The following is a 10860-nucleotide window of genomic DNA, read 5'->3' as shown; positions in this document are numbered from 1 at the left end:
TGTTCAAATCCCCATTTGTGCCTCATGTATTTGTCTCGGTTCCCTTAAACTTCCCTGACTCTGTTAAGTGTCACTCCGACCGCCTCACAGCTAAACCAAAATGTGATGCAATAGAGATAAACCCCCGGGTAAATAACAGTTACTACAAATATTTTTAGATCGTGATTTATTATCCTTGAACTCTGTTCATTTGATTTGCATGATAACCAAACTACAGCAGAAGAAATTAAGATTTTTGTGATTTTGAGGACTACGTAGGTTATTGTTGGTCATCACGTAGCTATCAATATCTTAATTAAGATATCATATCAGTTTTTTCCTCTCAAGTAAACATTTTAAAGGCTAAAAGGCAGATATGGTGGATGATTAAAAATATCCCGAGGGCAGTGGATATAAAATAAACTAGTTCAAGTGAAAGATCACTGAAAATCGAATCTTATTTTTTTTTTTTTTATCACTAAAGTGTCCATTAGTCTATATATTGTTCTTCTTTATTGTTCCCGTCTAAGTCTCTAAGTTTTACGCCAAGTGTTCAGAACAGTGAAATTACATCAAACTCAATTTCTCAGTGCATCAAAAAGACATTAATCTATATAATTATTTACTAGTTTTTAAAAAGGTCTAACATAAACCCATATTAAAAAAATCAATATAGCAAATGAATTCTATGGCCTTTTGATAGGCTGTATACTTTTTGTAAACAAATCTTAAAATCTAATGGGATCTTATCAAGAAATGGAAGTCTGTAAAAACTTTGATATTCGTTTAAAAAATAGAAATATACTTACTGATTAATAGAATAAGTACAAATTGGTTCAATGAAAATGTGATTAAAAAAATGCTATAAAATGTAGTCACATCTAATAAGCTATTACAAGCGGAAATTTGATTTGTTAATAGTATAATTAAGTAAAACCTCTTCTTCCCGTTAATAAATGAGGTTTCGTTAATAAGACTAACAGGTGGTTTGTCATATAGGGCATTCACGTACTCTTTATATTCAGATTGGTTTAGAAAATGTAATGTAATGTGTAAGAAATATTTTTTATATGAAAGGATAATGTAGGCCACCAACTTGGCATTCTTAAAATATTCATAACTTGAATATTGTTTGGCCTACACGCCACTGAAATAGAAAAAAAGGTTTTAATAATGTATGAATACATTTCTTTTTACCCACATTAAAGTCTTGCCCATGAAACAACATCATCTTATCAAAATGGTTTCCTCGGAGGCCTACAGACTGGAGCTTTTACGCACAATTACGCACAGACAATTAGGCTATAAGCTCGTGGGAGCTGTGGTGTCAAAATTTAAACAGGTGGCTATTTTTCTCGAGAGGAGGCTTGATGATATTCTTGTGTCCTAAAACGTGAAAACACTCCTGTAAAAACATTGTGAAAATAATCAATCTAAGACGGTTGTCTTAAGAATCAAAGCAACATCTGGTGAAATTTATTCAATTCTTCTTCATTGCAATATCAGGGCTTTTCACTTGCAGAAAAGCACTTAAATTACAACAGCAGTTGCCCGTCATCCTTTCAAATATTAAAATTATTCACAATTTACAATAATTAGAGTGTTACAATAAAAAGAGATGGTTTCCAAGAATTAAGACACAGGCTTCTACAAATGAACACAATGTTTAAAGAATGTGATTTTCCCATATCTTTTAAAGCACTTTCTTAAAATTATGACACGTTATCTCATTTTCAATAACTTACAAGAACCCCCAAAATTATGAGACAATTAAACCAAATACCCCCATGTGAAACTGGCATAACCCTCAACTAAGACTGTGAAGTAAAGGAGAAAAAGATGATAGCACAATAACCAATATCTCAGCATAATATTTGTTAGGCTATATAACTCCACTGGTGGCTATTAAAAAAAAAAGCCGAGATGAATTTGCTATTTACCCTTCATTTACAATATCATAAACATTCTGTACAAAATGCAGGTAGTTCTCGGGACCGGGGTTATTTAGAAAAGAGGTAAATATTTGGTTATGTGTTCGTTTGCAGTTTTCAATTATTCTGTGAGTTCTAAATGTGTGTTAGAGGGACCGTCCCGTTCACTCCAGCCGTGGCGCTCTGGTAATGCTGCGGCAAGGCATGGAGTCTACTTTGCATTGACGGGTCCCCCGGCTCTCCGGTCGGTAAATACATGCTTATCATCTCTCTCAAGTCTCCGGGGCAAGGACCCCGTGAGTGTGTGCTGCTGACGGGAGGGCTTACACTCGGCTCCGACTTCACGAGCGACCCTAACGTCCCCATGGCAGCTGAGGAGGAGACGCCGGAGCCCTGGTGCTGTGTGTAGGTGATCCCACCGTAGCCGGATGGAGAAGTGTTCATGTAGCCCTGAGAGTTCGAGATGGGGCTGTACTGCAGGGCTGTCATGTCGTAGCGGTGCATGGGCTGAGGGTTGTGTGAGTGATGGTGGTGTGAGTGGTGGTGGTGGTGCGCTCCGCTCCCTGGGTGCTGGCTGTAGGCTAGCTGAGCCTCCTGCATCATCGCTGCCGCAGCCGCGGCTGCAGCCACCTGCCCCGAGTACGCACCGTTCGCCCAGCCGTTCATGTGCGCATAGCCGGAGCTGGCGGAGCCTACGTGACCCACGGGGCTCTCTAACCTCTGCCCGACCCCGGATGAACTCATTCCAACCCCTAAACCAACTCCACCACCCCCACTGGGCCCAGAAAGCAGTCCACCGGCAAGGGAATATTTGTCCTTTTTCAGCAGCGTCTTGGTCTTCCGTCTTGGCCGGTACTTGTAATCCGGATGCTCCTTCATGTGCATAGCTCGCAACCGTTTCGCCTCGTCGATGAAAGGGCGCTTCTCAGCCTCGGACATCACCTTCCACTCGGCGCCCAGCCGTTTGCTGATCTCTGAGTTGTGCATTTTGGGGTTCTCCTGTGCCATCTTTCTCCGCTGCCCACGGGACCACACCATGAACGCGTTCATCGGTCTCTTCACCCGTTCCTGATTCGCTTTGGACCCGCTGTTCGGCCCCGTTTGCCCCGTGGTAGTGTTCGTTTGGGGGCCAGGGGAATGGAGGTCAGTTTCCATCATCATGCTATACATTCACCTGATTTTAAACTTCGCCACCAACAGAGAAAAAGTCTATTTCAAGATAGGCGCGCACAAGATCGGGTGCGCACAGGATGACTTGGTTGCAAAATTAAATATTCTAACCCCAAATGATTCAAATACGAGATAAAAAATAATCCGAAAAAGGATATAAAATGTTCTCCAACCAGTATATTTCACCCTGTCTTCGCCTGGGTTGGTTCACATCCACTGTGATAGAATGCGCATTGAGCTACTTTCCCTGTCGGAGTTGAGAAGTTGGTTAAAGCGGCGGCCATATGATGCGCACTGACAGCGGTTAAATGAGCCACAAGCGGCCAATGAGGCTCTAGCAGCAGAGTGATTTGCATGGCGTTTGGTCAGGTGACTAGAGGACCATAGAGGAAGAACACACCGGAGGAGGAGGAGAAGGAGGAGGCAGAAAGGAGGGTCAATCCCACAAATAGCAAGACATTTGAAATTTCCAAACACGCTCTCAGAGACTTAAAGCTAAACAAAAATAACTACGATTTGTTAGCAGTGATTCAGCGGGGTGCAGATGGTTGCCGTATTTTGAAAATCACTTTAAAATTATTACATATCAAGCAGATTTTACATTCACAGGCTTCAGTAAAAGTCTGGGTAAAATGATTGTTACTCTCCACTTTCTCTTTATATTTGTGCTTGGGTTGACGGGTTATTCTCAAATATAGGTTAATGTGCGTCCTAGAAGCCTGGCCTCAACTGCATTTGTATACACTAGAATTACACTACAATCTGCCCAAATCAATTTAATATCAGGCGACTTGATGCTCAACCAGCGCCTCAAAATCCTTTTTTCAGACCACCATTCTCTCTCCCTCCCAGGTATGTAATTAAGGTTTGTAGTAATAGTAGGTGTGTGTGTGTGTGTGTGTGTGTGTGTGAGAGAGAGAGAGAGAGAGAGAGAGAGAGAGAGAGAGAGAGAGAGAGAGAGAGAGAGAGAGAAAATACACACACACACAGTGCAGAAGATGATGTGAAATAGATTTGGTAAAGAAAAACTTGGGTTAAGAGGAGAAGCCCCTGAGGATGGATCGCCAAATAATGACGTGGAATTGCCGGGGCAAAGCACCGTTATCGCCGTCTGCTGGCGATGGTGAATGAGTCTTGGCCGTGCCTGTGTGTGCAGCTAAAGATTAAAAGAAAGGACATGTAAATTGCTCTGCTGTTGTCATTTTAGTTTTGGACTTTTTTTTACGTGGCTGATACATTTTAGGTCCCTTATTTAACATCAAGTTCCCAGTTCGTAAACCGTGAGAGGGAACCGGTCTGTGTCTTCGAGTTGGCGCATATAATCCAGATTTCACAGCTGACCTCCCCTGAAAAGCCCAATCAACCCCTAATAGAACGGAAAACCACTTCCTGCGGCGAGACTAACGATTTAATCATTCTATCATTCTTTGCTGTTTTTATTTTTAATTGGAGCTGAGCTTGATATAGCTCTCTGTTTAGGGCCTGAGGGAATGGGATCACTCGGACAGATCCATGCGTCTTTGGTAATAGGGTTAACGGGATATCACAATGGTCAATAAATGTTTCCAGTGGTCCAGGCCATATGGCTTAAGGCCCGAGGATGATGATAATATAATGATGACACCCTCACAAGACGGTGAGTGCCAGTGACGCCATCGGATCAGAAAACAAATAAACAATCAAAAAGAAAAGAAAAACAATACAGTACTGACTTCTTATAATAAATACATGTAAATATCACTGATATTATATACTATATACTAAACTGCCTCAATATTAATACTAATAGCACATGACAGCCACATTCATAAAAACATGTTTTCTATATTTTACATTTTTAAAGTAAGGATTCATATTGTATTGACCAAACCAGAGGCAAATATACCTCCAGTAATACAAGCGAATATACATTGTATTCTTGGCAACAAAATATATCTTCTACTTTTTTTAAGCATTGACCCCCTTATCTTAGGTCTAAATTAATTCAAACAAGCGTCACCGACAATGCATCCTGTCGTTAAAATCCAACAATCTGATGAAGTAGATTGATTTAAAAAAAGAAAGAAAGAAAGACCTGTTGTCACAGTGTAGATTTAAGGATCGATCGACAATATTAATATAATAATAATAATAATAATAATAATAACAATAATAATAATAATAATAATAATAATAGTAATTATTATTATTATTATTAGGCTACTATTTGTTACTCTCATTGTGGAGTGGATTTAGGATTGTAGAGGATTAGCCTTTACAGTGACACTGGGACCCCGTTGGCCCCTGTTTACTCTCTCTGTCATCCCCCATCAGTCACTCCTCTTTTAACAAACCGCTTTTCAATCCTCCTCGCTCCTTTGTGCGCGGCCTCTGCAACAGGATGTGCGCACTGCGATGGTGGTGCACAACTGGGGCCAAGGGTCAAAATAGTTATCCATGCCCCCCCCCCCCCACACACACACACACACACATAAATAAATTAATAAATAAAAAGAGAAGGATCGTGAATAAATAAAACGTCTCACAAATTGTGCGTAGCGGCGAGCGAGTGTCATTGTGCCTTTAAATCTCTGCAAACTCCTAAATCTTTTGCAAAGTAACCCGCACGCACAAAAAAAGTAAAAAAACAGAACAAAAAAACAGAGCCCGATTGTATCGGGGTTACCCTTAATCTGTGATCTTTATGCTACTCCTAAAGCAGATAACCTAAGCCAGAACAACAATGTCCACGTGTGCGCGTCTGTATGTGTGTGCACACAAGGCAGCGCGCGTGGAAATTTAAGAAGAAGAGTTGTGATCACCTGCTGATGACCTGCACATAAAATAGGCTTTGCATGGGGAAAACAAATGTTTAAGAGCTTCGGTCTACACACCCTAAAAAAGTGTGGTGATCAGCCCCCCCTAGTTCCTCTCCCCCCCACACCCCCCGCCTCCTGAAAAGTAAAAAAAAAAAAAAAACCGAGAGAATCATGTAGGCTAAACTTAATATTGAACCACCGAGCCGTGTAAAACAATTCACAATTTATTATTATTATTATTATTATTATTATTATTATTAATAATAATAATAATAATAATAATAATAATAATAATAATAATAACAGCTCCATATGTTACAGCATGCAACAGATCTGTCTCGTTAATCCAGCCGGACAGATAATAATCACTCACTTCAGACCAGATCAGTAGCCGATAATGTCACCTCGGAAAATCAAACTGAGTCAGTTAGAGAGCAACTGGTAGCACATTGAATTACAGAACAGGGTGCTCTGTGCAGCCAAGCCCCGGTGCGTCTCACTTGTCTCAAAATAGAACGACAGCGAGCAGCGAGACACACACATTATCTGCATTGACACAGCAGCGCGCAGACGTTCCGAAATAAAGGTTGCCAAGAAAGACACTTGTCAGTATGAACAATCGCTGATCAGAAAGCGTTCAAGTTTGCTTTACCAATCCTGTTTTTCAGCATTAATTCCACTACACGTTCAAACTAAAATAGATTTTACGCACAACAGATACGTTAACTAATAATGCATCTACAGGTTAAATGCCTTTCTTGCGTACATAATAGTCATATGCAAACTTACGCATGTCCCCCTCGTTCCCTCTACTGCAGACCAAGTGGGCAGATTTCTCCCTCCATACTCCTAAAGCCGTCCTAAACCCTCCAAAGCCTCATGTAAGACCGCTACTCCCACTACAATCTGGCCGCTCGAGTGCCAAGGCCATCCATGCCCGGTGCCCAAACCCACCACTCAACACACACTGAGGGGCAGAGACAAGAAAAAAATGACATTTATTATACACTCTAAAAAGACAATTCCAAGTTATTGTTTCTCTCTGGAAAGGGGCTTGCTTCTAACATAATGAAGCGTCTTTTGTGTGGCACAGAACAATACAAAACAAGTATTCTAATAAATAGCCACATTTTTTTTGGCTCTCCAGGATGAATGGGCTGGAGCGGCGGGGTTTTGAAAGGCAGCTGTGCCGCATTCAGAGAGGAGGGGCGAGGACTTAGGGAGGAGTCCCGCACCCCTTCTCCTCCTCCTGGATACTGACTCCCATTACTGATCCTGGAACAGAAAAGGATGCAAGGAGAGGGGGGAGAGGTATTGACTTTGAAGGCTGTTGTTACCGGGACATACACTGTCCAACAATGTGATCCTCAAATCCTAAAATATTGCTTCACACTGTGAAGTCTGCAGCATCCAATTAGATTTAGTTTATATGAACGTGCACAGCTTGCAAGCATGTGGCTCTGACAGCTTCTAGGTGGGGAAACACACACACACACACACACACACAATTGTATAAGACACAACTGAGCTCATTAAAAGGTTTCTTATTTACACACAGGTTCACAGTTTTGAGATGCAGCGCTGTCAGCATCTGTTTCTAACACACACACACACACACACACACACACACACACACACACACACACACACACACACACACACACACACACACACACACACACACACACACACACACACAGGTCTGTTCAATCTACTCCTCTCCATTGGTGATGATTACCTCAGATTAATTTCTTCTCATCTAACCCTCACACGTCCCATTTGTTTTGCAAACACAGGAGCAGAGGCTGGCTGAGCAGCTCCTTCACTGTTAATGAATCAGGGAAACTGCTGCTGCTGACTTCCTCTGTGCCTGCCTGTTGCAGCCTCCTGGTTTCAGGGCTGACAGAGCTGCCAGACTCCATGACTTGTAGCTGATGTAGCTGGCAGTAGTTGCTACTTCACACATGCATCTGCTTACTGGTGGAGCCAAGGTGAATAAAATTGTGGGTGCTATAAAAGTAATTTCCAGGCCTTCTTTTGTTCAGGTACAAGAGTTGGCAACAATCCAGAGTCTTGGAGATGCTTTACTACAAAAGAGATTAGTCATTGTTGTATAATGACTTGATGAGCTAAACTGGACAGACAGTGGGCAAGCATTTGGTTGTCCACTTTCTATATTCCCTTCAAAAATCTTTAATTTTAAAGTGAGAATACATTTCATAACAAATCACTATTACTCCCTGGCCTAAATAGTCAGGATAACCCTTGTGATACAGTATATCTTGACTTAGACTCAATAAGCCAATAGTGATTAACCAACCTTTTCATATACTTTCTGCCCAGGAAAAAGATCCCCTCACTGCAGATTAAAACAACTTCTGTCATTTTTGCCAATTCACCGGAGATTACTTTGTCACTTTGCAAGATGTACAGCATCAAATAAGTACTACATACAAACCACGCAAGCAGGAGATTGACACAAAGTGATAAAGCTAAGTAAAAGGCAATGTTGAAAACTATTAAGGGGGGAAAAAACAAGGAAGACAGCTAGAGCGAGAGAGAGATCTGGTCAGGTTCAGGCCTAAAAGCGTTGAGGGAAAAGTGAACCAATCAGCTAAAAGCAGAGGTCTTTGCTGAGTTCATATGGTCTCTTTCCATCACACAAATCTTCATAACACGACACTCAAAAACCTAAAGACCTCAAAAACACTGATAGGTAACAACGCACACATCATAAACTGTCAATTGTTTGATACATATCTAGAATTTGTATCTTATTTGCTTTTAAACTCTCTCTTAAACAATGATTTAAAATGCTTGTGGAGACGATTCAGTACTGAAAACTAGGAGGTACACACTTGAATAAGAATTTCTATGCCTATTTTTACAATATGAACAAAATAGAAAAGAATAGAAGTAGATTATATTGTCCACCAAAGTGGAAAATTGTCTTTAGCTCACCAGAACATGAAAGCAGCATTAGAACATATAATGAAAAAGACAATTAAGAAACACAATATGGAGGTATAAATAAAATGATAAAATAAGATTGTAAGATAACATAACATAAATTAAATGAGATCCAGTGTTGAGAATATTTAGAGTTACTAATGGCTAAAACTGGGTTACATGTAGGACATACTAATATATTTTAGTAAATGGCATAGTGCATCGTGTCCTTATTGAGTTTTAGAGCAGGGTAGTAACCCCAAACTGACAAACTGAAAGTGTGATTTTTGACAGAGAGAGAGCATAACATGACATTCAAATCTGACAAGCAATTTTGTTCTTTTGTTGCTCAATGTGCTCTATTTTCATCTTCTTCTCTTGGTAGAATTTTAAGAGAAGAGCACATAAGGGCTTGATGGAGTGGTGAGTCACAGGATGACATGGACAAGTGAGAAAGAGAGTAAGAAAAGGAGAGAAGGGGGAGAGAGAGAGAGAGAGAGAGAGAGACCAGGGAGGCCAATGTCAATCCCACGGCAAACAGCAGTGGATAATCATGGGCTTTAGGAAAACACTGTGTCCATAATGCTATTACCTAGGATTACCTACTCCAGCAGAGAAGGCGAGACTCTCTTCACAATGTGCCCCAGACCTTTCGGATAATCATCTTATCACAGATGACAAACCCAGAAGAAACATCCCATTATTCAAGAAGGGAGAAAAAAATCGACAGCATGTTTGGATGAAGACATATTGTAAACCTAAATTATTCGAGTGGAAAAATATCAGATTTTGAAATTAGCACGCCAGTTGCTTCCCCCCTCTCTCTCTCTCTCTCTCTCTCTCTCTCTCTCTCTCTCTCTCTCTCTTTCATTCTCTCACTGTCTCTTTCTCCCAGGGTGCTTTCTCCTTTTCCCTCAGGGCAATTAGAGACTAGATTTTATGCATTGTTCAGCTTATCAATTAGCCATAACACCTTCCCCTCTGATTGGTCTGTAATGAACGTAATGGTTTTAACAGTCAGGAGTTGCAACTCTTAGAGGTGCTGTGCTAATGGTGTCGCCACGGCGATGGAGACACAGCAACAGCTCTGCGGAAAAGCAAGGAGGAGGAGGGAGGGAAGGGGAGGTAAGTCAGCTCTCCCTAACACATCTCTAATTAGAGCTCACAGTCAGTCATTACTGATGTAATAGGGTGTAACACTAATGGCTATCAGGCAAGTCCCCACAAACAACAGAGGGGGGTTCTTGTAAGGTGAGAGGAGCAGAAAATTTATGGAGGAGAAAAAAAGGGAGATTATGGAGAGGAGACGAGGTGAAATGGAAAGTTGGGGGTGTGGACGGGGGAGGGTCAAGGAGTGAGGGGAGTGATTAGGAGAAAGTGCGCCTAGCAGCACAGAAGGTTTTTAAGTACAGTAGTCAGACAAGGTCAGGGCCCATTAATGGAAAATCTTTCTTTGATGATCCGTCATGTTGGACATTGCCCAGATATAGAGATTGACAAGGCAAAAAATGGACATGAATTAAGGTGGTATGAGCAGCCGGGTGGTTCAGGGGAGGCAGAAGACAGAAAGAGAGCCAGAGTGATGGTGAGGGAGATAGGCAGTGAAAGACAGACGCTTAGTTAACCACTTTGGCCCTCAGATTTTGTTAGCAATGATGCACTCTGCAGCCCATTCAGCTAGTGATATATGTTTTTACACTTTTCAGCACTAAATTGCTGTGGCTATAGCAAAACAGAGTGGCAAAGGTAAAGATAAGGAGGGCGGATGACAGGAAACCAATGTTGGGAGAAATGAAAAGTGAGAGCATTATAAAGAGAGCTACGAATTCTCCTCACTGCCTCCGTCTCAGGGGAAGAACTGAAGTCTGGGTAGCTTTTGTAAAATTAGACTTTCTTTTTCTTTTTTAGTAGGATGAATGACATTATGTTATTAATAATACTGTATATACTATGTAGATTTAAATGTCCTTAGTTATATGGAGATGAGGAACTACATAACACGATGCTCGTTGCCTGTGAAGTGATGTAATGCG

General features: G+C 41.2%; 1 protein-coding gene across 1 annotated transcript; it reads right to left on the bottom strand.

Moving 5' to 3' along the window:
* Positions 1-1448: 1448 nt before the first annotated feature.
* On the bottom strand, positions 1449-3381 carry sox1a (SRY-box transcription factor 1a). Its single transcript, XM_078262829.1, has one exon. The coding sequence runs from the start codon at positions 3078-3080 to the stop codon at positions 2046-2048; it is 1035 nt and encodes a 344-aa protein (XP_078118955.1). The 5' UTR covers positions 3081-3381; the 3' UTR covers positions 1449-2045.
* Positions 3382-10860: the final 7479 nt, after the last annotated feature.

Source organism: Sander vitreus, chromosome 11 (assembly GCF_031162955.1).
Source record: "Sander vitreus isolate 19-12246 chromosome 11, sanVit1, whole genome shotgun sequence".
In the NCBI taxonomy this organism is placed as follows: domain Eukaryota; kingdom Metazoa; phylum Chordata; class Actinopteri; order Perciformes; family Percidae; genus Sander; species Sander vitreus.
This window is presented reverse-complemented; position numbering and strand designations above follow the sequence as displayed.